Raw genomic sequence first — 25,363 nt, forward strand, 5'->3', positions numbered from 1 at the left:
TCTCGCTGAGGGGGTGGAAAATCCCCTCGCGGAAATTATCTCGTCTAAAATATGAACCTTCGTGCCTTTCTTATATTCTAATAAGTAATAAACATAAGTTTATATTTTTACTTAGAATATAAAAAAGATGAAAAGAAAATATGATACAAGATAAAATAAAATATAAACAATAAACATAAAAAGCTATTCAATGATTAGGAGAATGTTCAAAGAATAAATAATTCTACTAGAAAAGAAAGATTTTTCCAACTTTGATTGATTAAAAATGTAATATAGAAAAAATACATACAGATACAGTTTTTATTTTTTGGATACCTGATGACGTTTAAATCTTTGCTTTTATATTTCAATGGCGTCTTGGTATTCTGAATACTCGTCTAATTTTGAGTACTAAATTAATTGCGCATCGAATATGATAATAAATGCGAGTGACTGGTCCCGCCAAACTCCGAAAGGTGGGTACAGTGGCTTGCTTAGACAAGATTATTTAGGGGCGTTTTCAGTTCAAGCATCTGCTGGAAATCAAGTTCGCCCTTGCGAGCCCGCCGATCGGCATCTCGTCGACCCCGCGCGGTGCGCCAAATCGATATCGAAACATAATGAAAAGGAAAGAGGAACGGGCTGCGAGAGCGGGGTCGGAGGGCCGCGGTCCATCCCGTCTTAAAAGGAGCCTCCTCAAGGGGCCCGGTCGCGAATCTCGTCGGCAACCCCCTTCGAAATTTGTTATTTGACGTTTTTTTTTTAGGGTGGCTTTCTTCTGGTTCGCCCCACACGGTCCGATTCCGGCGAAATTTTAGGGCAACGACTGCACGGCAGCTGTCCAGACGTGTCGGCGCGATTCAGTTTTAAATTCGATTGTAGAACTCGAGAAATTTAATCGCATGCCCGAGATCACAACGCGCGCTCCGACATTTCCCATTGAGGGAAACGTGTCCCTTTGCGCGTTGACTTCAATTCTAATGACGAGGCGAGGAATTCACAGATCTCACCGACGATTCGTAAACCCCCCGAGACCGAGCTGAGGGATAGCTCTCTCTCTCCGGTCCGAAAGACCACACGCGACGCGAGTACAATAATACACGATCTATTTATGTAAGGGACCCCCGGGGCGCGCAAGTGATGTATAGCTAATGAGAATTCAGGCAGTTTTAAAAATGTTTTAATGTTAAAAGAGGAAAAGCTTCTAATCAATTTACCGTCTTTGACGATTACGATTGCAAAAACGTATCGAACGACCTCGACAAATATCGTGAAAGTAATCATCAAAGATAGGCGATTAGGGATTAGTTAAAATTAATTAATAACAGAGATGAAAACCTAGATACAATAATTTTATAAACACATTTCTTAATTTAAAAATTAAGGACAAAATAAAAGTTGCAAAAGATTTTCAATCGAGAAACATTAAATTTTTTATACACTTCGACGATTGTAAGCTACGTAAGTCTATATTATTGCGAATCGATCGGTTTACTTCGGAAAGAGGAAACCGTATTATTATCGTAAGTATCGCGGTATCAATAGCTATTTCCGTCTCGTGGCCAATGACTTCGATACACGCCACGTGGGGAATCCACAGAAAGAGTCGGAAGACGGAAGATCTCAGAAATCGTCTCCTTTCCTCTCTCCCATCTATCCCGAACAGCCATTCATGTCTCTGCGTGTTTGCGTGGAGCTAACATCCTTCCTTTTCCATTCGTTGATTTCGTATATAGCGGAGTCTATGCTAATATCTGACCTCCCAATGGTACTCGGCATGCAAACTTAATGACCTCTCCAAGATCTCGGCTAAGTGTGAAATCGTTAGGGTCCACCTTTACGGCAACCTTGCTGTTGCTAAGCAAAAGACCTCCCATTGTTCCCTTTAATTTTTCGAACCTTCAACCAACGAGACATTCGGCAATCACATAGAAGGCAGTCGCTCGAGCTCATAAAATTTAAAACTTTATTAAAAAAAAAACTTTCTCCATAGAATTTGTCCTATCCCCGAACTTCTTTTGAGGATTAATAAAATAAAAGCGGAACATAAAAGTAGGCAAATGAATAATATATGGATATTTAAGAAAATGCGAGAAAAATGCAGGATAAAATAAAATATATTTTACAGCATAAATAATTTTTAAATTTATATATACAATTTATATAAAAAATACTAGTCTTATGTTAGATCTATATTCGAAGAGATCCGAATGACGGGCAGAGCCGAACACAAAGCGTTCTTATTCAATATGAATTTATAAGCAATAACTCTCAGGCAAATACAAAAAAAAAAAAAACCCGCGGGAAAGTGGACATCGCAAAGTGTCTAATCAAAACGAAAGTGATGGATACTTCTCGCAAGGAATATTCTTCTCGACGAAAGGAACGGAACCGGGCCCCAGGGTCGGACCCAGAGAGCGAAGAGGTACAAAATAAACGATGCACAAATTCCCAGCGCAAAATTGACCTGGAACCGGGTTTAAATCTCCTTAGTCAACCTAGTCTCCCCCTGTCTCTCCCGCTCCCCCTTTTGTCTTGCCGAGACTGTATAAACCTGCGAGGACGACCGGCCCGAAAAGACGAATAGTCGCCTCACGTTTCTTTTTAACTTCGAAATTCGCTCTGAGCGAATGGCGTTTTGAAGAGCGGCGCGATATTCGTACATACCTTGCCGGGTACCATGCTGCGAGAGTAACCACGATGTTACCCGGGCATTCTTGTCTACCGTCCATCCGTTCATCCTCGGACGCTTGTCAAGCTTTTTCCCCTGTTCCCCCTTTCCTACCTACCGCTGGGGATCGGAAATGGCGATGAACAAATATCTCTCTCGCAAGGTATTACCGCGTATTAGATTTCCATGTCCTTTACCCGACCCTTATACATACCAGACCTGACATTTCAACGGAAACAATTGCAATTGTTACTAAAATGGCGTTTACCTTTGTATCTACCTTTGAAGCAGACCGAAGAATTGTCAGAAAATAAAAGATTCATTTAGCACTATGGTTTCTTCCGAAAATGTTCCATTATATTTTTTTTCAATTTGTACACGTCCATAAAAATTGCCTCCTTTTAACAGTGTGTACCTAAAGCGACAAAAACCCTAGTCTAAGTTGACTGCATCACACCGAGAAATATAATAAGGAGGAGTAAATGAAACCTACCGGCATGCTCGAAAAAAAGCATTCTTTCCTTTTCACAGAAAAAATGTCTCTATGGTAGGCACATGGCTGAAACGGTACGTTGCAACATAATGGAAAGTTTTCGGCGTCTTAAAAAGAACGCAGTTTCTTGAAATACATAAAGAATTTTCTATTATAACGTACATGTTATTTATCTAAATTACTTGTATCTGTATTAAACGCTGTTTAAATTTATCCTCGTTTACTTTATAGTAAACGTTTGGAAAAACTCTGAAAGTTTTCCGAAATACGTTCCGAACATTGAAAATGAAAGTCTTTTTGGGAATCAAGTGAGAAAGTAGCGAAACTGTTTTTTCACACGGTAAAGTAAACTTTGATAAAAGAAAATCTTTTTTAAAATTACATGTATAACGTCAAATATTGAGAAACTGCAACAAATAGCTCCCCTCGACTTTTTTGCTATGAAAGCTTTCATAGCAAAAAAGTCGAGGGGAGCTATTTGGTTAATTTCTTTTTTAGTGAATTCTAGAATTCACTAAAAAAGAAATTAACCAAGTTGAGTCTGTTCGAAAAACATTCGATTACATCTCCTATAATATATTGTATCATTAAAAATTCATAAGATACTCATTATTTATGTGTATTATATAGCAAGATATTTGAGAGATATTAATCGTATTCTTATAAATAGGAATCGTGAATTGAGAATCACATTATTTCTGAAAATATAAATTTCACCAAAATCAAACATTTTTATCAATTTAATTAGATACAGCAAAGTATATGGTTACTGACCACAATTTTAATAATCTTTTAAGTATTTAATAATTCAACAAATAAAATTTTTAATAATTTAGAGATATTGTAAAAGTAATTGCACAGCAGGATCACAATCGTCTTTTACTACTTAACGCATTTAATGTTCGTTTAAAAAATTGAACGCATCCAGGAAAGTTTTAAAAGATTTTGGAAATTGACTGTCATCTGAACCACAAGATCGATATAAACGCCAAGATTAGTTTACTTATAGATACATAAATTCAATTAGTAAGAGCTGGAGACACTCTTGGAATAACTAAAGTAAATAAAAATATTAACAATATATGGAAAGTTACGATCGTATTTTTCTCTATTAGAATTTAATCTAAAATTTAATAGGGAATCTAATATCTTAATTCTAATAAATATTTCTCGGTAACTGCTAGTGGAAGTAATTCAAGATTCACTAGCCAAGCTAATGAGAGTAACAAGTACGCGCCAAGACCAGCTTCATATAATCTCCTTCGCGATAACGCTGTATCCTTTGATATCATTGCGTCATATTTCCGTTGTCGGAATGCCGCGCGCATTCCCTCCACCCTCGCATTCGTACGCGATATCACCGGCGGAGTTTTCTCTGGCGATTGAATATTTGGTCCAAGGGACTTTGATGTCGTAATATATCTGTCGCACTTAAATCTCTTCAGCGCGATACGCGTATGAAAGAATTTCGAAAGATACTGAACCTACTGCTTATATCGCGCGTATTCGTACAGCGACGAATCAAGAGAGCCTGATGAAAGTACCAGAAGCGATACAAAGTTATCGTGTTTGAAAAATATAAATAGATCGGAGCATTATTAAGGACGGTAAAAATAACAAATTTTTGTCATATCCAATATGCTAGAATATTTTGCTAAATTATTTAAAAGGCGTGTGTTAAAAATCGTAATCAAAGGTCTACAATATCTGATTTTTATAAATTGATATGTTAAATTCATCTCGATATAGAGAAGCAACGAAATCCGGGTAGACGAGGAGACGAAATGGAACAACTAAAGATCTCCGATTGTGAAGAAAAGGAGTAAGAATTCAAATATAAAAAATCCTCGAGAATTTATGGGATATTAAATTATATATTTTTTTTTATATGAAGAATGTAATAGTTTCAAAAATCTACGCCATTAAAATATTATTCTCTTCTCTCTCGTCTCTTAATATTCCTTCCATAATAAATTTCCAATTAAACTTCCCCCCTCATCGTGTCCCATCACGACACAAGTCTACAAGAAATATTTATCGACCGATTTGTAGGTCGATCCGCAGGTACGATCTTTGCGACAAGAACCGAACAGATATTATAAATAAACACGTGCGTGGACCTCTCGAGCCGATTATACTTACGCTTCCGTGATCGGTGGTGAGCAATAGGACGAGTGATAGGTCGCTATCTCGTTGTTGATCGACAATCCATTCGGCCCGAGCAATCCAGTCGAGAATATATCCATCATAAGCGGCGCGGACGATTCTCGCGGGTGGCGGACAAGAGAACGGAGAAACGGGGAACGAGAACGGGGACGGGGATGGCGGACGAGGGGGCAGAGCCGAGGGAGAAAGCGCGCGGGGTTCGGCGATAAATGAAAATCCTCTCGCCCGCGTAGATGCTCCGAGCACCCCCCGGCTTACGAGCACTACCGCCTGCACGCGTAGGTAACGACGCGATCCATTGCGGCGGTCCTGCTGCGCGTCTCCGTCTCCGGAGAATTTTGCTCTACCTCGCAAAAGGAGAACCGCGCTTCACGCGGTCATGTTTACGCGCTTTCCCGCGGTCCCGCGCAAAATAAGACCCCTACGAGCGTCGGCACGCCACGCGCATCCCTTCTCCACTTTCTTCCTTTTTCGGCTTTTGTCTTTTTTCTTTTCCCTCCGTTTTTCTCGTGAAAGCGTGTATATCTCGCTTCTCCCGACCGGACGGAGGAATATCCGTCGATCCTCGAGATCGCGAGGGAGAGAACGCGACGCCTAGCACGCTACGATAAACGGAGGAAGAGGGATGCGCGCTCCGACGCGCGCGCGAACGGCGCTATAAGTTTACGCGCCGAAACACTTCCACTGCCCCGATGGGTATCACGTCGCGCGTCAGCACTCGGCGATTTCGGTGGGGAAGTGTCGCGCTGAACGATCCACTTTCAACGGCGGTCGAGTTCGGACTGGCGATCGCTATCCGAAGGAACTCTCGCTGGCAGCACCGCAGCAGCAGCAGCAGCAACAGAAAACGGCAGGTCTAACGCTGGAATCGGTGGCGGGGAGAGAAGGGGAAAGGGTCGACCCTAGGGAGAGAAAGAGACGAGAAGAGATCGAGGGGGGGACAGGAAGAGAGAGAAGGAGACAGAGACAGAGAGAGAGAGAGAGAGAGAGAGAGAGAGAGGGAAATGCACACGAGGAAACCGGCATGGCATCTCGACTCCGAAGAGTCCGAAGGGTGAGGTGGAACGAAGGCGCCGGTCCGGTCGTCTCTACGAACTTACATGCATACGTGCCTCGGAACGGAACGATCGACCGGCAAAAGGCGGCGATGTACGACGCAATGCGCGACCTGATGCCTGTGCGGAATTAACAATCGACGCCGATAAGTAGTCGGAGAAAAGGGCGCGCGAGAGGAAAGCGTGTTGGAGAAATCCATTCATTCTCAGACTCGCTGCGCTGACGTCGCTTTCGAGTTAAGTTCCATTTCGACGAATTGCACGTATATTTCGTACAGAAAGAGCATGATAAAATCAATCTGTCGAAAATGCCATCGAGTTCCCTTAAAATTGAATTGTCAAACCGTTTAAGTAAATTTCCAAAATTTATGAAAAGGGTACGCTATGTATAGTTAAATCCATTTTGCGTAACACGTAACAACATTAAAAATCTCTCTTGCGCTCGATGCAGCTCGAAAATCGCTGTCACCCAGAATTTATCGTTAAACTTTAGAAAGGTTTTGTTATTGTCGTTGCTTTATTATATCTATAAAAATTAAAATATAATGTTTACATACAGCAAATTTATTTTGTGCATGATTTAATTTTTCTCTCGGCGAGTACCGCTCTCAAAAGCATGGGGGAATTGAACGCCTTGAACGGCGGTGTCCTTAAAACAAGAGGAGCGCTTTGTTTGTGGGAATGTACTTTAATAGCGGCGCATACCTTGGAACTCCACGGACTACGCCTTAAGCTACAGCTACACTGCAGACACCGCTGCTCGCCGAGTGTCTCGACGTGGAAATTTCAGAACCGAGGACGATGGGATCGAAATATAATGAAAAAAATAATTGGTATATCGATGGCATAAACAAATCATTTTGTGACATCAAATGCGACTTGTTTTCTACAAATGTCCCTAACGCCAGTTACGGTATAATGCACTTTGCCATATTAAAATCGACATTTACTCTTCTAACGTCATAATATAAAATAACAGGTTGCAAAATAACAAAAATAAGGAGCGTCATCTTATTTAGACCGTTGTTAAAATGCTGTTGCACAACTTTTATGTAACTTACTACAGTGTAAATGGAACTTTAAGTCGGTTAACCCACGAAAGGTACACCGAGAAAAATAAGAGAAAGGAGAAGGAAGATGAGAAGGAGAATTGAAAGAAAGAGAAGAGGTAAGAAAGGAGAAGGAGGAGATCGCGGCGACGCTGACGAGGAAGAAGGACGTGAGAAAGACGAGGAAATGAGAGGAAGGGTTGCGGACTCCGGGATAAGCCGCAAGGTCTCGGCGGTATCACGCCGTCATGTTCTGAGAACCGATCGATTCCTTGACGAACCGCGGCAAAGAAATTGCGAGTCGATGGCGCGAAATCATGGAACCTCCTACGGATCACGCTTCGAAGAATATCAAGGACGAAAAACGCGCCGGAATTTCGGCGAGTCCAAATATATTTTTTCCTGACGTTACATTAAACATATAAAAAATTAATATAATGACAAGATTTTTCTCTCTGTCAGAAGCTACATTTTTTCTTGAAATCTCTTTCTCCTTATTTATTAACGATTTATGGTTTGTCAGTAAAAATAACAGGAGTTTCAATTTGTCGTAGGAGGATTTCAGTTTATTGAATAGAAAGCAGGTTTGTGCTGAAATACGCTCGCTAATTTCTTTTTAAATACCTACGAAATTCGTGCGCCAACGTGATCGAGAAAAAAATGTGGAAGCTGAGAAAGGCAAGAAGAAAGAAAGATGGAGAGAGAGAGAGAGAGAAGACATCACGAAAAGGAGGCGACGTCGCGTGACTCGTCCCGAAGCCGGGAACCCGCTTCGAAATTGAGAGCGGCATATGTCGAAGTTGAAAGAATATGCAAAATCTGGAAGAAAGGACTTCCTGCGAGATGTATGCAACCGCGAGAACGAAGCGCGTCCGGGCGGGCGGTATTCTCCGCGGCGCGGCGGCTGATTCCGAGAAGAAACGACGAATAGAGAGAGAGAAAGAGAGAAGGTCGCGACGTGGAAGGAAGAAAAATGAGGAACCGACGCGGACGCCGCGCACAGGTACACGGCCGTGCTGATACCTCGGATTGGATGCAGGTCGCTACATGACACGGACAGGTTTTCCTCGACGAAAAGAACACGACGGGCGCCCCGCCGCCTTCCGGGTTCTCAATTCGGGATAAAAAGACGAGCGCCGACCGTGGCGGTCCAGCCCAAGACTCCACACAGCTGAGAACCGCCAGCGGCCGTCACTGCTCGGCAAAAAGATAATGAATCCGCAGAATCTCGCGGATAACGGACAAACGTCTGGTATTGTGCGCGATTTTTGCAAATCACCTGTTATTTTTTAGAAACCTCGCGGACCGTTTTCTCAAATTCTGCTGGAATTTTTTTTTTCTTAAATGATCGCATGACTGCGATTACTGAATATTCGGTTCTTAGAGATATGAATATTTACTTATGATACGTAGCAAATACATAAATGCAATTACTATTTTTCTATAAATTATTTAATTATGATTGGGCATTTGACATTATATAGATACGTCAAAGATAAAATATTAATACAGAGTATTAACTTTCAGTATTCCAAATCTTACCTGAAAATAAAATTATTGCTGCAAAATAATTATCGTTTTACTTTTTCTATTATTTTTCTTGCGAATGAAGTTTTTTTCTCCCCTCTCTGTTTCTCTCGACCGCACCAGTTCACGGTCTGCTTTCTGTACAGTCGAATGTTTGTGAGTCCGAATTTGATTATCTCTAACCGACCTGTGGAGGGTTATACGTACGCGGTAACCCCGTAATTTCAAAGGCATTAATACCCAACGCGTCCGCAAATCGCCGAAGTTTATTACGGCGGTGAAGTTCGGCCAAAGCACCGAAACGGGACTCTGCCGGCCGGTACAAAGCCACGAAAGATTATAACGTTCGAGGCTCCCGGTGAGGTTTCGTGCAATATTTCAAGAAGATTTATTCACGAAAACAGTCTTCTATATATGGCGAAAACAAAAAAAGGAAGCTGAATTTCACCAGCATATTCCATTAATAGCGATAAAAAAAATGTCATATAAGCATGAGCTCACAAATGCAACTCTTTTCGAGTTACGGATATCGAAGGCTGTCTATTGGCAGAAAGATTCCGACATCAGAGTAAACCAGCAATATCAAGTATGTAAATATTACATGACATTGCTCTCGGATATTACAGCGGAGCACAAACATAGAATTATTATTCCTACTAAGAAGGAATAATAATTCTGTGTTTGTGCTCCGCTGTAATATCCTACTAAATAGGAATAATGTAAATAATAATGTCAAGGCTGCTATACTATGACGCCACATACTCAGCCTTCGTCCCCTACGCTTACTGAATTATCTCTAATTTTGTAGATACATATATTAATCTGGGAATAGTCACCTGGGGTAATTTTTACCCTCCAGTAGCGTGGAAGATATAGCTCGGTCACAATAGTTCTCGCTACTGCTCGACAAAATCCATATCTATTTTTATTTCTCCATACTCTTTTTTAAATATTAAGTATAATATAAATTATATTAAATAAAATAATCTTTTGTAATATTAAGTATGACATAATTCTATATAAATAATTTCAAATACTAATAAATTGTAGAGCGACCCATATAATACACAATATGTAGCTAATAATAGCGGCTTTTAATTGGAGTGCAAAAACTCATTCAGATTTCTCGATTCGCGAATCCTAAACACGATTTCGTTGAAGAGAAATCATTCTGCCCGGAGAAGATCGTGTGTTCGCCCGCGTTTTTTCGCGACCTTCTCCTCGTCGAGAATGACGCGGGGCGATATCCATGCCACGCACGCATCGCGCGTCTCCGGTCTCGTATACATCTTTCCGAACTGCATCGAATTTGTGTATTATGGGACCGGCGCGCGGCGTATTAAAGAGCCACATGCGACGCGATGCAAAGCGCGGCGCGTTACGGCGTCGCGTCGCCGGGTGTCGATCCCTGCCCTGCGCGCTCTCGAGCACGCCGTGCGCTGAATAGCGGCGCATCCGCGCGACGGGTGAAAGAGACGGGGCCCCGACCAAACCGGGAGGGTTCGCCGCCGCTCGTCCGCCTCTGTTCCTATGAACGAGGCAGCTGTCTCTCATTTGTTTCCGCGCGCGCGCGCGCGCGCGCTCGCGCGAGATGACCGTCGACATCGTCGCCGGCGACACCGAGAGGTCAATCTCGCCGAGCATTTCTGCGCGGATCCTCCGATGAGAGGAATTATCTTGCTGGGCAGCAATTTTATCGACCCGTTTATTAAACTGCGTCTTATTTTTGTACACAAATTTTATATTGCGATTTTTATTCTAAATATAAATCACTATCTATTTAATTACTTTAATTATATCCGATTTTTAATTATTTTCGATTTGCGACCGAGGCCACAAAGATTCGACGTATTACTATGTAGTGTTAATTATAATTAAACATTGTGACTTACGTAGTAACCGCGTCGTATACTCTCAATGCCCATTATTAACTCTACTTTGTTAATTTAATTATTTTAGTATTAATTTGGGATTCTCAGAGGTGATATAAGAGCAATCGTGGTTCGACTGAAATTCTTCGATGTTCCTAGCCAGTTTTTAACGGTACTGCTCCGGTTTTGGGTCAACTCGTTCTATTTTGTGATTATTTTGTAGACATTCCCAACTCCTTTGTAAATATTATGGCTTTATTAATTTCTTTTATAAGTAAATTTTTAGTAAATATTAGTCACATTATTTAGTTAGTTAAATATTATTTATAGTTAAAAATTCTTGTGCATAATAAAAAATATATATATATTCAATAAAACTCGTGTTAAAACATGGACAGGCGTGGAGACGTCAAACGCGTGCGGGCAACCGAACGGAATGATTAAAAGAGTACGATCTTCCTACGCGAATAAATGGCGCGAAATGCGCGTCAAATAGAGGACCAGAGAGCGAGCGGCGAGAAAAGGGGGACGTGGGAGGTGCAGGAGGGCACGAACCGGGCGCGAACGGCAAGGCCAGGACGCGGAAGGGCGTGTGCACGAGGAGAGACCGCCAGCAGGCGATGGCACGCGTGGTTGTATATATATACGTTCGTCGTCTGCGTTTTGTCCTCGTCTAGCAGTTGCCATGCGAAGCACTGGAGCCCGCGGGTTGACGTCACCCTATCTCCCGACGGACAAGCTTAAAATTGATAAGTGGGACCTCGCGTGGGCCGTTCCGGGACGAAGAGGAGGATCACTCTGTTTACGAAGTATTCCCGCGCGTGGAAATAAAAAAGCGCGGGAGAGACCCTTGCGTTCATCGATCATCAAATGGATGGACGAGATCCCGAAGTTTATCGAAAGCTCGTACTTAACAGACTACGCGATTGAGAATGAGTCATCAGAACGGATTAAGATTATTTAATTGATCGAATTTGAATCTTCAATTCCTCCATCTTAATCGCAAATGCATAGTCTGACGCGAGTTTTGAAGATCTACTCCGGAAATATTCAAGAACACCTGTGTCAGATATTCTTATATACATAGGCTCCGTTTATGCTCTGTTTGTTTTATACTTTGTTCCACGTTTCTGTCTACCTTGTGATCTGTTTATCACGTTTTGCTTGCATTCTATCAACATCGCAAACTACATTCTTTTATTTTCAGGTAGGCATCATAGCAGCGGCATTACTGATGTCTCACTTTTCGCAGATGCATCTGAATATCAAACACATTATATTTACCTATTTTGTTATTACCAATCTTATATGCGTAAAAATTATTGTTATTGTCACGTCAGGCCGATAAAGGATTATGATCATTACGATTGGCGCAACAATCTTATGTTAGAAAATTTTTCAAGAGAGAGAAAGAATCTTCGAGAGAAGACTCTTCGGCTTTTATCGCAAAACAAATATATATATATTTATCGTGAAAAGAGTATTTTAAATTTGAAATACTTTGTACTGATGTTTACGTGAAATTTTTATGTGTTTATTGTGAGATCGATGCCTGTGTACAAAACAAGTTTAACCCGAGAATAGTCACCTATTTTTCTTTTTGCGTAAACGATCACCTGGGTATTTTTTTTACACCCCAATTAAAAGTCAACAAGTATCAATTACATATTGTACATTTGATTACTCTACAATTTATTAGTATTTGAGATTATTATAAATTTATTCAATATTTTCTATAAAAATTAAGAAAAAAATAAAAAATGGATATGGATTTTCTCAATTGGTAACAAAAAAATATAAGACTTAACTTTCTCGCTGCTGGGGTGTAAAAATCATTCCAGGTTACTACCCCTGGGTTGAAGATGATTTCGACCAAACTCTGATTAAAACTTAATCGGAGTTAACTTATCAAGTAATATCTATAGTGTTTTGTACATAGATAGAATTATTATTTGTTGTTTATATAGAAAGAAAATCTTGCTTTGAGCGACTTTGCCGGTGAAATTATTTAATCGCGATTAACTTAATCGGAGTTTGAGCGAGACTCCCTTTAAAAATCTTCAACAGAGTAAATTTATCGATTTTAACGTTGTCTCTTGGGTCTCACCGTCTCTCACGGCTGTATCTTATTAATTCTTATCCCGAAGGAGAAAGTCGATCCTTTCGGCGCGGGTTATTTTATACTTCGCTCGGTTATCGGATACAAGAATGAGAAAGATGAGATCGCGACGCGAGCGGATAAAACAAAAGCGTTACCGAAGAACACAAGCGAGGCTGGAAATCATATACATTGCATCTTCGTAAAAGACGATACAAAGAGAATATACAATAATATAACACAAATTCAAAAGTCAAAAGTGTAATCTTAAAAATTTTATTCTTTTCTATCTCGGCACCTCTTGCGCGGGTTATTCTATACTTTTCTCGGACACAGGAATGAGAAAGGTGAGATGTGAGATCGACGCGAGCGGATAAAACAAATAAAAAGCGAATGTCACCGAAGAGCCAGACCGGAAATTGTACATTGCACCTTTATAAAAAGTGACATGAGAATAACACGATATACAATAATGTAACGTAAATTTAGGAGAAATATTGTCGATTACAATGAAACGTTGTATAAATTTTCTGGCCGGAATATTCGAGGAAAAAATGTATTTGACGATACTTATAATATATTAACAAAATTTCTATACTAGTATAAGAAAAATAAAATAATACAATAGTATACAATCCTATAAAAAATTGTTGCAAAAATACTTAAATTCATTATCTCGACGTGACAATGTACCAAATCGATGTATAAAATATATCAATGTACAAATGTCAAACCCAAATGTATAAATACAACTTTCGACAAGATCAGTCCCCAATTTCGCTTCACGAAGCAAACCTGAAAAGCGCATCTTCTGTGAATATAAAAAAGCAGGACAAATCGACAGACGCGACGCATTCCGAAACATTCTGTACGAAAAATCGGAAAAATCGGGGATCAAGGAACAACTTTCAAAAATATGAATTTTAAAAAAAGGAGGGCTAACTTCATACACTCGATCAAGGACCAAGAGGACCAAGACCAGCGACGACGTCGTTCATTTCGGCCGGAAAACAAGTGGCACACGACGCGACGACGATGATCGGGGTGACAGTCGAGCAACAATAATAGGCAATAGGCCTCGCGAGATGTCGACGAGAGAGCAAAGTGTCGAATTCACCTTGACGAGGCGCGATCTGTTATTGTCGTCAATTGTCACTCTCGAGCTCTCGTCTTCGCCTCGCGACACGCGTAAAATAAACGAGACGAGATCGCCGCGTTCCCGCCAACCTGCGCGACGCACGCGAGAAGATGAGACACGCTGATGGAAGCGTCCCCCCGGCTGCCCGGGGCACTCCGGCCTCACTCCGGCCTGCCTGGCGCGACTCGACAACGCTCTGAATCCCTCGATCCTCGTGCCCCTCGCGATACGCGGGTGAGCGGAGCGAGAGGGACGCGAGATACCCGTCGCGCGGGTCCACGCGTTGCTCTCCCACGCTCTTCCTTCCCGCCAAAAACATCGCGCTTTAAACACGGGGGGCCGAAGGAGCGCGCGGCTCCCCCGACTCTTCGGAGGGAGAAGGGGGGGAAGAATTTCGTCCACCTCCCTCCTTTCTCCCGTCCCCGGGGCCGGCGAAAAATAACCGAGTACAGAGTTATCTAATTTTAAATACACCAGAGGAGACAGAGAAGGGGGAGGTAGGGGGTACGGGGAGACGCGTCTGAGACGCAGCCTCGACGTATACGCGCAAACCCCTTTTCGTCGGGGAGGGAGGGAAGGGGGGGCCGCAACATACAAGGGGGCGACATATACGTGCACTCACCTCTTTCTACCGAGGAACATGTTGCCGCATCGTCTCGGGGTGAACATCCGAGATGCGTCTCACGTAAACCGCGCGCGAGAGAAAGAGAGAGATAGAGAGAGAGAGAGAGAGAGAGCGGTGGACGCGTAGAGAGCGATTTAAACAATATGGCCGCTCTCTCACCCTCCGGAAACCGGAACAACCGCGAGAGACGCGACGCGACGCCTCGCCTCGGCCGAGGCAGGGGAGAGAAACCCTCGTTTCGGCGTTCCGCGGGCACTCTCACTCCCCGCGCGAATCGACAGCGCTCCGATTTGCACTCGCTCCGAGAGATTCTACAACGCTGCGTCGCGCACTACGCGACCGATCTCGCGTCCCGTCGGCGGGTCTCGCGTGTCTCGCGTTTTTTGACAGACCGCGTTTACGAGGAATACGAGGTATAGATCGCTCCCCGTGACGCCGCGAGCCGTTTACCTCGCGCAGGCTAACTGCCCCGCGGAGTCGCCGACGACACCGACGCGACGCGGAGATCAGCCCCGTCGGTCACGTAGTCCAGCTCTATCCCCTCCTGCCCCCCCGCCCCTCGCTGTTCTACCGCGCCGTACGATTGGTGATGCTTTAGAGCGGAGTTTTTACTTTATCAACGGCAGCAAAGAAAAAGATCTTCCTAATGTTTTGTAAAAGATAAAATAATTATAAATGTAAATATTAAATTTAATGATTATAGTAATTATCAAATGTTAGTAAATTTGTAATTTTTGTTATTTACCTATTTATTAATAAATAAAACTATTTAGTTTAGATAAATTATTGTTTGTATTATAAGTGAATAAATTTTATAATTTAGATATCCATTTCATACATGTGTAATATTAATGTCAATATTAATTAAATATAATTATTTGAATATTTCTCAATGTTATTATTTATTAGTTAATAGATAAATTATTTTAGTTAAATAAATTTGCTAATAAATTTATTTTTAATTTTTATAATTAAATGGACAAATTTAATATTTATCCATTTTTTATTTTATTCATTTTCATGTTTGCTTTCTATACAAGTCTCTCCGTCTCAATCTTTTTGCATACGTCATATTCATAAATGAAAATGTGTATAATAAAATAAAGAAAGAAACAACAATACAGAAGGAGCAGCTGATAATCTGACAAACGAATTAATGTCACGTGGTCGACAGTGTCGACACGCGCGACCGGCGAGTTTTCCGCGCCAATTTCGCATCCTCTCGATTTTCTTTGACACTCGCGACAACATAGGTGTCAACAATACAAGCGAATGACTTAATTAAAAATGAAGTTCAGATGTAGAATGGTGGATACGGGTGCCATGCGGGATTTTACAAGTAAAATTTAAATTTCGTGCTTCTAACCTCATCGTGGATGCCAAATGCGAATCTCTTGAAATGATAAATATGATGATGATTGACAATGAATATGCTCTCTCTCTATCTCTTTATTAACTACGAACGTGTTTTTTTTCTTCAGGTATCGTTAATACTATATCCCGAATGGCAAAATACTGCGTGCTGCGATTGACGCCGGACGAATTGTGCTTCAACGTCGGCGACGAGCGTATCCCCGTGCTCTGGGCAGTGCTCTCGCAGCAGCACTTCTTCGCGGAGTACGTTATGAGCGGCGTGTCCGAGCAGGAGAACGAGATCTATCTGGAGTTCGACGCCTCCATGTTCGCCAGAAGCTTGAACAGCCTCCGGGTGACGGCGAGGAGCGTGAAGATTAAATTGACGAACAAGCGACAGCCCTGTCTCACGTTCGAGATCGACCTTACCTCCCTGTCCGTTGACTCGCGGCAGTGCGTGCACGACGTGCCCGTGAAGCTCATACCCCGCAGAGAGTGGCCGGAGCACAAAATGCCGGACATTCCCGAGTTCGACGTAGGTATAGCAATGTACACTCTGTAAATCGTGCGCTATCGATTCGGTAAGGGTAGAACCTTTGTGTTCCACGCAGATATCGCTGGAGATACCGCAGCTGAAATACCTACGTTACATCGTGGACAGAATGAAGAGCATGAGTCCTCAGCTGACAGTGATTGCCAATAAATCTGGAACGTTGGTGGTAAAGATCGAGGTGGACTACGCTACCGTGTCGACTCATTTCAAAGGGCTACAAGTTTGGGAAGGCAACGAGGAGCAGGAGACTAACGATATCTCGGCGACTGTCAACGTAAAGAAACTCGCCATGTTCCTGGGCTGGGACATTCTCCATCCGGACAGCGTTAAGTGTAACTTGTTGCAGGAGAAGATGGTGAAACTAACTTTAGACGTGGGGGATCACGTTAAAATACATTATTTTATGCCGGCCATTGCCTCGTGAGCGAAGGGAACGAAAGACTTAGATGTAGTGTTATTTAAATGCAAAAAAAAAATATATATATATATTTCTTACGATTCTCATTCATACGTTCGCATCCATACAGGTTGAACTTGTCTATTAAATAAGCTGTACGCCAATTCTAAAATAATCCTTACAAATTTATACATATAAAATGAGTAGCAACTATGATAGTAACTAATTATAAGCTAAATGTAAATTCTGTTCGCTCTCTTGCCTGAAACTCTGATGCATCTGATCGATCTGTTGTATTTTCTGATTCAACAGGGCCGTCTGTTGATCGAGCCATTGCAGACTGTTCATGTGCGCGTTCAGAATTTTTCCGATCTGAACGATAGGATCGCTGGAGTCCTGAGCGCGGTTCGCTTCGTTCAGGTGCTCTATTATTTCCTTCAGATCCTCCGACATGCGTTTTAGCTGGGTGTCGAGATTCTCTGACAAACGATAGGTGTAATCTCGATCGGAATCCGAGACGGAGAGAGACGCCAGCTCCTTTTCCAATGGTACTAAACATTCCTGCAACTCTTTCTGTTGTCCAACCTGAAAGATATTATTATTCAAATTTTTAACGTGGAAATTTAGTAATTAATTTTTCCCGTGCTCTAAAATCGCACAGACGTCAATCTATACAATTGCGGATATACATGTGTAACTTACAACGTAGTCCAGCTCGTGCTCCAATTGCTGCTGCTCGATCTTCACTCTTTCAACCTCCTGATTCAGCGTTACTATCTTCTCCCCGTTCGTTATCAACAACTTGTCCCAGGCATTAACCTGCGTCGCTTGATTCACAAACACCTTCTCTTGCTCCTCCAACTCCAAGGTCCACTTGTTGATCGATTCTTCAAGCTGGCAGAAATTAATAGCCCCTGGTTGAACGCCGGTCGCGGAGCTGACGCTGCGACAAAAATAATTGAACTTGTAGTTAGCAACGAACAAAAATTAACTAATCATTCTAAACACGGATTTTGTAATTAGCATTACTTACGTGGTGGTGGTGCCCAGTGAAGTGTGAGTAGACGGTGCTGCTAGGCTTGTCGAAACAGCGGCGGAGGTCGTTTTGCTCAGAGGGAATCCAGCGGAGGTGGTCGTCGACGTTCCGAAGCTATATCCTCCTGTGGTGGTAGCCGCGAGAGAGAATCCAGTGGTCGAGGGTGTAGTGGTACCCGTTTTCGAGGCGTCAAACGATAGTCCCGGTGTCGCGGATGTCGCTGGCGTACTGCTAGGAAGGTTGAAGCTCGGAACGCTCGGTACGGACGTTGTAGCAGCAATTGTACTACCGAGACCGAACCCAGTTCCAGTAGCCATGGTGTTTGGAGTGCCAAAGGTTAAGCCGGTGGCTCCTTGAAGATATAACGCGTACGTGTTAACATCTTTCTTACACTGTAAAGAGGCGAATGCTTTGTTGCGCCAGAAAATAGGGACGTACCTGGTGTACCCGCCATGGGTTTCGATGCGCCAAAACCCGCGAAACCTGGCGCTGCGGTTGTCGCGATGGGGAATCCTGTGGACGGGGTCACGGCCGCTTTCGTGGGGTCGAACGAGAGGCCCGTCGTCGCGGACATGGGCGTCCCGCTGCTGGTGAGATTCGTGAAGCTCGGCAGACTCGTCGCCGTAGATATGGACGTCGTCGTTGCGGTGACGCCGCTTCCGCCGCCGAGGCCGAAGCCGGTCCCGGGTATCATGGTGTTCGGAGAGCCGAAGGTCAGCCCGGTGAGTCCTTGCAACAGGAAAAGTGCCAACGGGCATCAAAATACCGAACGCGAGTCTCCCTTTCTCTCCCCCGAGCTAAAGAAAGCACAGAGACGTTTCCATTTCTGTTCCCGTTCAGCACGCTTGGCGTATACCTGTCGTGGGCTTTGGCGCGCCGTAGGACAATCCTTGGGGATTCGGAGGCGTAGCCATCGTGTACTCCGTGCTCCGGGTCTGCTCCAACCGTCTATCTTAGCGGTTAAAGTGGTTAACTGGAGCCTGGAGCTGCGTGGAGCACTGAGGGCACTGCGCGAAGATAAACGAAGATAGACGAGCGCGCAGTTGTCTGAAGTGCGCGTCGAGTCGCCGGCCAATCCGACGGCGGTAGAGCGCGCGCGGCGACCAATCGCGTCGCGGGAAAACGGTCCCGGTTCTCACCCCGCTGACCGCCGACCCTGAAAGCGGGATCCGATGGCACAGATGCACTTGTATAACCTGTAATACGCATGTAACGTGCTGTAGCGTTTGTGACGCGCGGTCTATGCCCTCTATGCTACTGTAATTATCACGTGGCGACGATAATGAGGGATATACCCATGAGATCTGTTTTTTTTTTTTTTTTTTTTTTTTTTTTTATATTATAATCCAGTGTACACTCTGTACTTAAAGTAGAGTAGATTCAGTAGATATATGTTTGAAATTCGATGAAAGCGAGAAGGGATCAATGCAGTTCCATTCTAATGCGGTCCGGTGCAGCAATAAAAAAGCAAACCCGTCGGCGTGGAACCGGCGGGGAAGTCGGGGAACGCCGGGCGCAGAGCGAGGATCTGTCGGATCTGATCGGAGTCCCACGCGTTGGTTGCCGCGCGCGCGGACGCGGACGCCCCGCGGACGTTCTGCGTTCGGGTACGAGTTATTCATACGCCGCGCCGACGGCCGTGTCTGTGGCACGCGTGGAAGGACCCACGAAATCTCGAATCTTCGTTGGACCTGACTCGGGACACCGAGCGCGTTTGGAAGCGCGATCTCAAGAACCGGGGATAATTCTCGGGCCGCAGTTCGCGCGGACAGGTCCGGTTTGAAGCTGAGATCCGAGGGTTCGACGCACCACGATCAGGAAGTCGTTGTGCACACGCGGACTACGATTTGGACGTCAAGAGTGATGAGAGGTGAATATCGGCGATAATCTCGAGGAAGTTAGAACGTCCTTTAGATGCATTTTACCACATATTCTAATTTTGTTTGTATCTTTTAGATTCTGCGATTGCTTCGTGAAACGCCGGACCGAGAGTGCAACGCCTTCGTTTACCAACAAATTCAAAAGTTTGTTTACTAACGAAAGGGATACGTGATCGCCTAAAAACGTGCACCATTTTTGTGCAATAGTAATTCTTCGATTAGAAAATTGATAATCTAAGTCAAATATATTAGGGGCCGCTCGTCCAAATTTTATAAATCCGAACAAAATAGAAATTACGACAAAGTTTTCAAGTGCAATTACAATAATGTCGAAGCTAATTGGCTTGTACGCGTGCTTTTGTTTATTCCGGTTTGCGAGCAGCTCGACTTTGACGGCACCTCCTCTATCGGCTCTGGTAGTTGCGTTCGATAGTGTATATGATCTATCGCTGTTAGCTAATACCCTGTCGGATCAAGGGATTGATGCGACAGTGATAATACCAACGTATGCTGCCAACAATCTTTATAATAAATTGATCGACGTTGAAGTGTTGCAACTGGACGTCGATAAGTCGGTGCATGTCAACAAACGTGCATTGGAGACGTGCGAAAATCTCTTCACGGATGAGGAGATATTGAAGAAAATACAAGAGTTTCAGCCCACGTTCACTATATTTCCAGCATTAAGGTATGTTAATCTTAAAATTGTTTTCACAATTTTATTACAATAGATTTAAAAGACCCAGGCTTTATTAATTTAATGAAATATTAATGTTTTATACTTTTTATTTTTTTAGACATGACGGCTGCTTGCTCCCATTTGCAAAGCACATCGGATCCATTCCGGTAATTTGGATAAAGAATTCGGATGAGGAACTATATGCATTTGAATGCACCAGAGTTGCCCTGCCGGTGCATACTGGCGGATTTTGGTCGAGACTTTCAACAAGTTTCTCAGGGAGGTCCATATTTTCCGCAGCTAAGAACGATTACCTAGTTCCTGCTCTACGATTAACAGCCAAATATCTGCCGGACGTTAACATCGATTTGGAGCACCTCTACTCGGATGTTCGACTAGTGCTTTGGGGAGCCGATACAGTGTTACGCTCTGATTTTGCGTCTTTAACAGATCTACTCGTGGAGGTTCGTAAAATGCACGTTAATTCTTTATCTTAGTATTTTTTTTTAATGTTTCAGCAGTCTACGTCCTAAAACTAACTTATCGGTTTGAAATTGCTCTTAGGTTGGCTGTCATCATTGCAGAGGCGCGCATCCCTTACCTGAGAATCTACAAAAATCATTGGTCGAATATAGGACGGGCACTGTCGTTGTTCTTTTAGAAGAGAGTTACGAGACGTTGATTCGAGAACTGGCAAAGAAATTGCCTCAAGGTAGAGAAGGTCAAGCTGTCGTTTGGAAGAGTAAGAGCGATACGATTGCTGCCGCACCGGAAAATCTTTTTATTGACGATGACGTCGACCGACAAGATCTCATAGGTAAATAATTATATATATGATAAAAAGTGTGTACATTTTTACAAGAATGAGAATGAAATATAAAATATTTCAATTCATTCAAATCAGATTAGAAAGAATGTACATGATATTTTATGTTGTAATGTAAAGACGTGAACTTTTAAATTTTAAAAGTACGAGGGACCTTTATCTCTTTCCCACGACACAATACATTTCACAGTAAATGAAAACAATGAGTCTAGGCGTTTACTTGCGCACAAGTGAAATACGTGCCTCGCGAATGCGAGCTCTCCAAAGCGCCATTGAATTGAATAATCGCGCTGAAAGAGGATAATAGTGCAATAGCGTAAAGGCATTCTCCCTTAATACTGTTGCCTCATTGTTACAGGTTACAGCCGAACCCGAGTGGTGTTGAGTCATTGTACCGATACGGAATTCCTGGAAGCTGCCTTTCACAGGACGCCTCTGATATGTCTGCCGAGGAACGCTCACGAGTCTCGCAACACGGCTCGCGCGATCGAGTTGGGTTTCGCGCGCTCCATCGAGGCCGCGAACGATCACGCCTCGGCCGTGGAGATCGCGCGGATAGTCCACGAGATCCACGAGACGGTGGCTTATCGTGAAAACGCGCGAAAGGTCTCCGTGGCGATACGCGACAGACTGAACCCACCATCCGACAGGCTCATCTATTGGCTGGGCTACGTTGCGAGGACGAAAGACGACACCGAGAAATTTCATAAGCCGAAAAGTCATGCGAGCACACTTACGGAGGATATTCGGTTCTTCGTTGGCTTTTTGTTAGGCGTAATCGTCGGGATTGTCTGTACGGGCAGCGCGGTCGTCGCGCGATATCTCATCGTCTCGGCTAACAAAGTGCAAACAGCGAAGGGACGATACACGCAGTGAGCGTGCTCCATTGAGATTCGACTCGATATACGCCATGCATGGACATTTCCGTATATGTATATTTATATAAATGCACGTAGAATACAGGTACATACGAATACAAAGGTTTTTTTACGAGCTAGGATTTATCTCATAGTTAGCGAAAAGACGTTTTTGCTATTACTATATTATTATTACGAGAAGACCTTCTCATAATTTGACTGACAAGACTACGAGTCTAATGAAGTGTGATGTATTATCGTGAAGAAAATAAATTACAGTTTGTCAATACTGAATTCTGTATGTCGTTGGCACGAGCGTATTCCCTCGTGTTTACGTTTAACGCTAAGTTCTTACAATATACGGACGAATCGCGATATCTACTATGCGTTGCTTAAGGCCGTATCCTAAACAAATAAGAGAGATAATAGGTATGCAACTTCACGAAATAATGGTTTATGTCCATACAATATTATATTCGCGAAATATCTTATTATAGAATTCATCAAATAAGCGTCGTTCACTGACGAATTAGATTTGTGGAGCAATTTTATATTCGCAAGAATTTTTGATAGTATGCTCTAAACACGTATTTATAACTGCACAGTACCATTATATACGCATGCATGTGTATGCGTGCATATGTAATAGTACTGTATTATATTTGAATAATTCCTTATTCTGCAATAATTTGAGTAAATTATTTCAGCAGATTATTTGAGAAGTTGCAGAGTCCTGTTTATAAGACATTGCATAATATTTCATATCGCTTATTTGATAAATTCTATAATAATATATTTTTAAATATATATATATATATATATATCTGTCTTTCAAAATAATAATTACGTGATGCGTTATGCTACTACGATTTCGGCCGAAGAAAAGTGCGAAGTCTCGCGTGTAATTCGTTGTGAGCATAGTGTCCGCTGATTATGGGAATCAGAGAAAATTCGTAAATGACTAGACTGCCGACTTAACTAGCGACGGCATGCGATAAAGCGGTCATGTACACATATATCGTATTATCATCATATTAAATATATAAAATAGTGAGAGATAAAGTCGCGGATGAGCTAAGAGTATTTCGTGTAAGCTGTGAAAAGATTGCAACGCAAACAGATTCTCCTAAACGAAGCCATGACGAAACGCTCATGTATATACAACGATGATTACGGACGTAGAGTCTAGAAAAAACGGTGAGACGATATTTACATTCATTGGCAGTATTGTTCCCGATTCGTGCGAGTAAAGAGCGCGGAGATCCTCGAGGCGGATTCGTGGACCGCCTCGTAATACGCATCGCTCGTTCACGCGCCCGTCGCTACGTTGCTCTTTAATTAGATGAAAAAAGGATTCTATGAACTAGAGAGCATCGATATACAATGTGAGACATACACCTACGAGACACCGTGCGGAGGTCTTTACCTCGATATAAATGGGACACTCGTCGCGTAATTGCACGCGTATCATGCGCGAATGTGCGAGAGCAGGGAGAGGGGGGGGAAAACGACGCGCGTCGTCTATTACCACGTTTTTGCTCTCCTTTGCATACTCCCACTGGCTTCTTTCTCTCTCTTTCTCTCACACTCTTTCGCTCTTTCATTCTCTCTTCCTGTCGCACGCAGAAATAGTAAATTGGCACATCGGGGCGCGCTGTCGAGCGTCGCGAGATGCGTAATATATGTCACGAGGAGAAATCTAGATAAAGTTCCGACGAAATCTTCTATCACTCGATTCTCGCTATAAAAAGAATGCGCGTACTAATTATATGAGAGATACATATAGCTATATCGAATAAATAAATATATGTATATATAATATATGTATATAATAGAGTCGGAAACGAGAGATGAGGGAAACTTGATGCCGTTACCGTGTTCGCATTGTTACCTTGGAACTCGAATCGTCGGGCCGCGCGAGTCCGATGCGAGTCCGATGATGCAAAGCGAGCATGCAACGGGCTTGCGTCAGTGTGTCCCTGGAATATAAAGCCTCTCCTCCGCGGTACGTCCGGGTCGAGATAAAGTTAAACGATTAAATGTAAATTTAAAGTAACACATTCGCTTTCGATGCATTAACGTTCGCGCCAAGTAGTGTGGCACCTGACAGTCAAACGGTGATGATAAGCCACGCAACAGCAACCTCGCGGACGTATCATTAACGTTAACGTTGTAATAGCAATACCGAGAATCTTGATTGCCGCAGGCAGTTTCGCTTGAGCCTCTAAGTAAAAAAAAAAAATCGTAGGTTAAAATGTTTAAGTCAATGAGTCATACAAAGCGAAGGTGAAGTAGATGCTCTTAGTAAAAGAGCGTCTTTGATTTAATCGAAAAACCGTCCGTTTTAAAATAAATGCATGTTTCGAATTGTAATACTCATTTATCATTCACATATAGCTCGTCGCAGCATTTTCTGCGCTTTCTTATGGAAGCAAAGGCTTGAAGCACAAGCGAACGCTCTCGTATTGCATTTTATTATTCTCCACGTGAGAATGAGAAAAACGGTGTTTAGCGACCGTCAGGCGGAAACCGCATCGACGCAACGCGTCGTTGTGTGTAGCCTCTCGCGGCGTTAATTGCGGATATACAACGCGAAGTGGCAACGAATAATTAATCCAAAACGTAAAGAACGACGTGAGCGCCGTTCCTATAGATAGGCCGGACCCCGGAATGCATCTGCCGCCTAGTTGCACACGTGCTCCTCCCGCGTGTGCCGGCACATCTCGCACTTCACGTGACAGCACCAGACAAATCGGCACTTGCATTTCTCGGTGACGTCCCGCACTCGCGTCTGGTAGCCCCGGCCGCAGCACAGCAGCCGGCATCCGTCGAGACCGAGGGACGTCCGGTTGCACACCCTTCCTCGCGTGCCGGGAATACCAAGCCTGCGGAGAGAACGAAAATTATGACGTTGCGCGAAAGCGCGTGATAATATTACACAAAATTTAAAAAATGACGCGTCGTCGACGATAGAGAATTTCCTCTCAATTCCTCGGGTCATGTTGAATCCTTTGAACGCAACAGAGCTCGTGATGAAATAATATAAAATAATATAAAAGAGACACCGGATCTTTTTCACGAGATTTTCCTCAATAATATGCAATTGTGTA

General features: G+C 43.1%; 5 protein-coding genes across 6 annotated transcripts in view; 2 read left to right on the forward strand and 3 right to left on the reverse strand.

Annotated features, from left to right (window-relative positions):
• Positions 1-15,141, reverse strand: part of LOC112456178 (myb protein) — a 31,613-nt gene extending 16,472 nt beyond the window's left edge. Inside the window, exon 1 of one of the 2 annotated variants that reach the window (XM_025018559.1) lies at positions 14,670-15,141. In XM_025018559.1, coding sequence (XP_024874327.1) covers positions 14,670-14,716 — 47 coding nt within the window. In that variant the 5' untranslated portion in view covers positions 14,717-15,141. Of the gene's footprint in view, positions 1-5,285; positions 6,097-14,669 lie in introns of those variants that run through there. The other variant, XM_025018558.1, reaches the window with a different exon arrangement.
• A 705-nt stretch (positions 15,142-15,846) lies between these two features.
• Positions 15,847-17,024, forward strand: LOC112456183 (checkpoint protein HUS1). Its single transcript, XM_025018565.1, has 3 exons — positions 15,847-16,011; positions 16,154-16,560; positions 16,637-17,024. Exons 1-3 carry the CDS (start codon positions 15,960-15,962, stop codon positions 17,000-17,002), a joined length of 825 nt encoding a protein of 274 aa, XP_024874333.1. The 5' UTR covers positions 15,847-15,959; the 3' UTR covers positions 17,003-17,024.
• Positions 17,025-17,100: 76 nt separating this feature from the next.
• Positions 17,101-19,034, reverse strand: LOC112456180 (nuclear pore glycoprotein p62). The gene is made up of 5 exons (XM_025018562.1): positions 18,868-19,034; positions 18,450-18,740; positions 18,009-18,363; positions 17,678-17,918; positions 17,101-17,560 (listed from the first exon to the last, which is right to left on the reverse strand). Exons 1-5 carry the CDS (start codon positions 18,923-18,925, stop codon positions 17,198-17,200), a joined length of 1,308 nt encoding a protein of 435 aa, XP_024874330.1. The 5' UTR covers positions 18,926-19,034; the 3' UTR covers positions 17,101-17,197.
• Positions 19,035-19,548: 514 nt separating this feature from the next.
• On the forward strand, positions 19,549-22,631 carry LOC112456179 (2-hydroxyacylsphingosine 1-beta-galactosyltransferase-like). The gene is made up of 5 exons (XM_025018560.1): positions 19,549-19,881; positions 19,968-20,579; positions 20,689-21,034; positions 21,135-21,387; positions 21,755-22,631. Exons 2-5 carry the CDS (start codon positions 20,218-20,220, stop codon positions 22,270-22,272), a joined length of 1,479 nt encoding a protein of 492 aa, XP_024874328.1. The 5' UTR covers positions 19,549-19,881; positions 19,968-20,217; the 3' UTR covers positions 22,273-22,631.
• A 441-nt stretch (positions 22,632-23,072) lies between these two features.
• LOC112456182 (protein Wnt-1-like) overlaps positions 23,073-25,363 on the reverse strand; it is a 39,072-nt gene continuing 36,781 nt past the window's right edge. Inside the window, exon 7 of the mRNA XM_025018564.1 lies at positions 23,073-25,138. Within this exon, the coding sequence (XP_024874332.1) occupies positions 24,937-25,138 (202 nt within the window). The 3' untranslated portion in view covers positions 23,073-24,936. The remainder of the gene's footprint in view (positions 25,139-25,363) is intronic.

This window comes from Temnothorax curvispinosus, unplaced genomic scaffold, assembly GCF_003070985.1.
Source record: "Temnothorax curvispinosus isolate PA1 unplaced genomic scaffold, ASM307098v1 QBEX01006657.1, whole genome shotgun sequence".
Lineage (NCBI taxonomy): Eukaryota > Metazoa > Arthropoda > Insecta > Hymenoptera > Formicidae > Temnothorax > Temnothorax curvispinosus.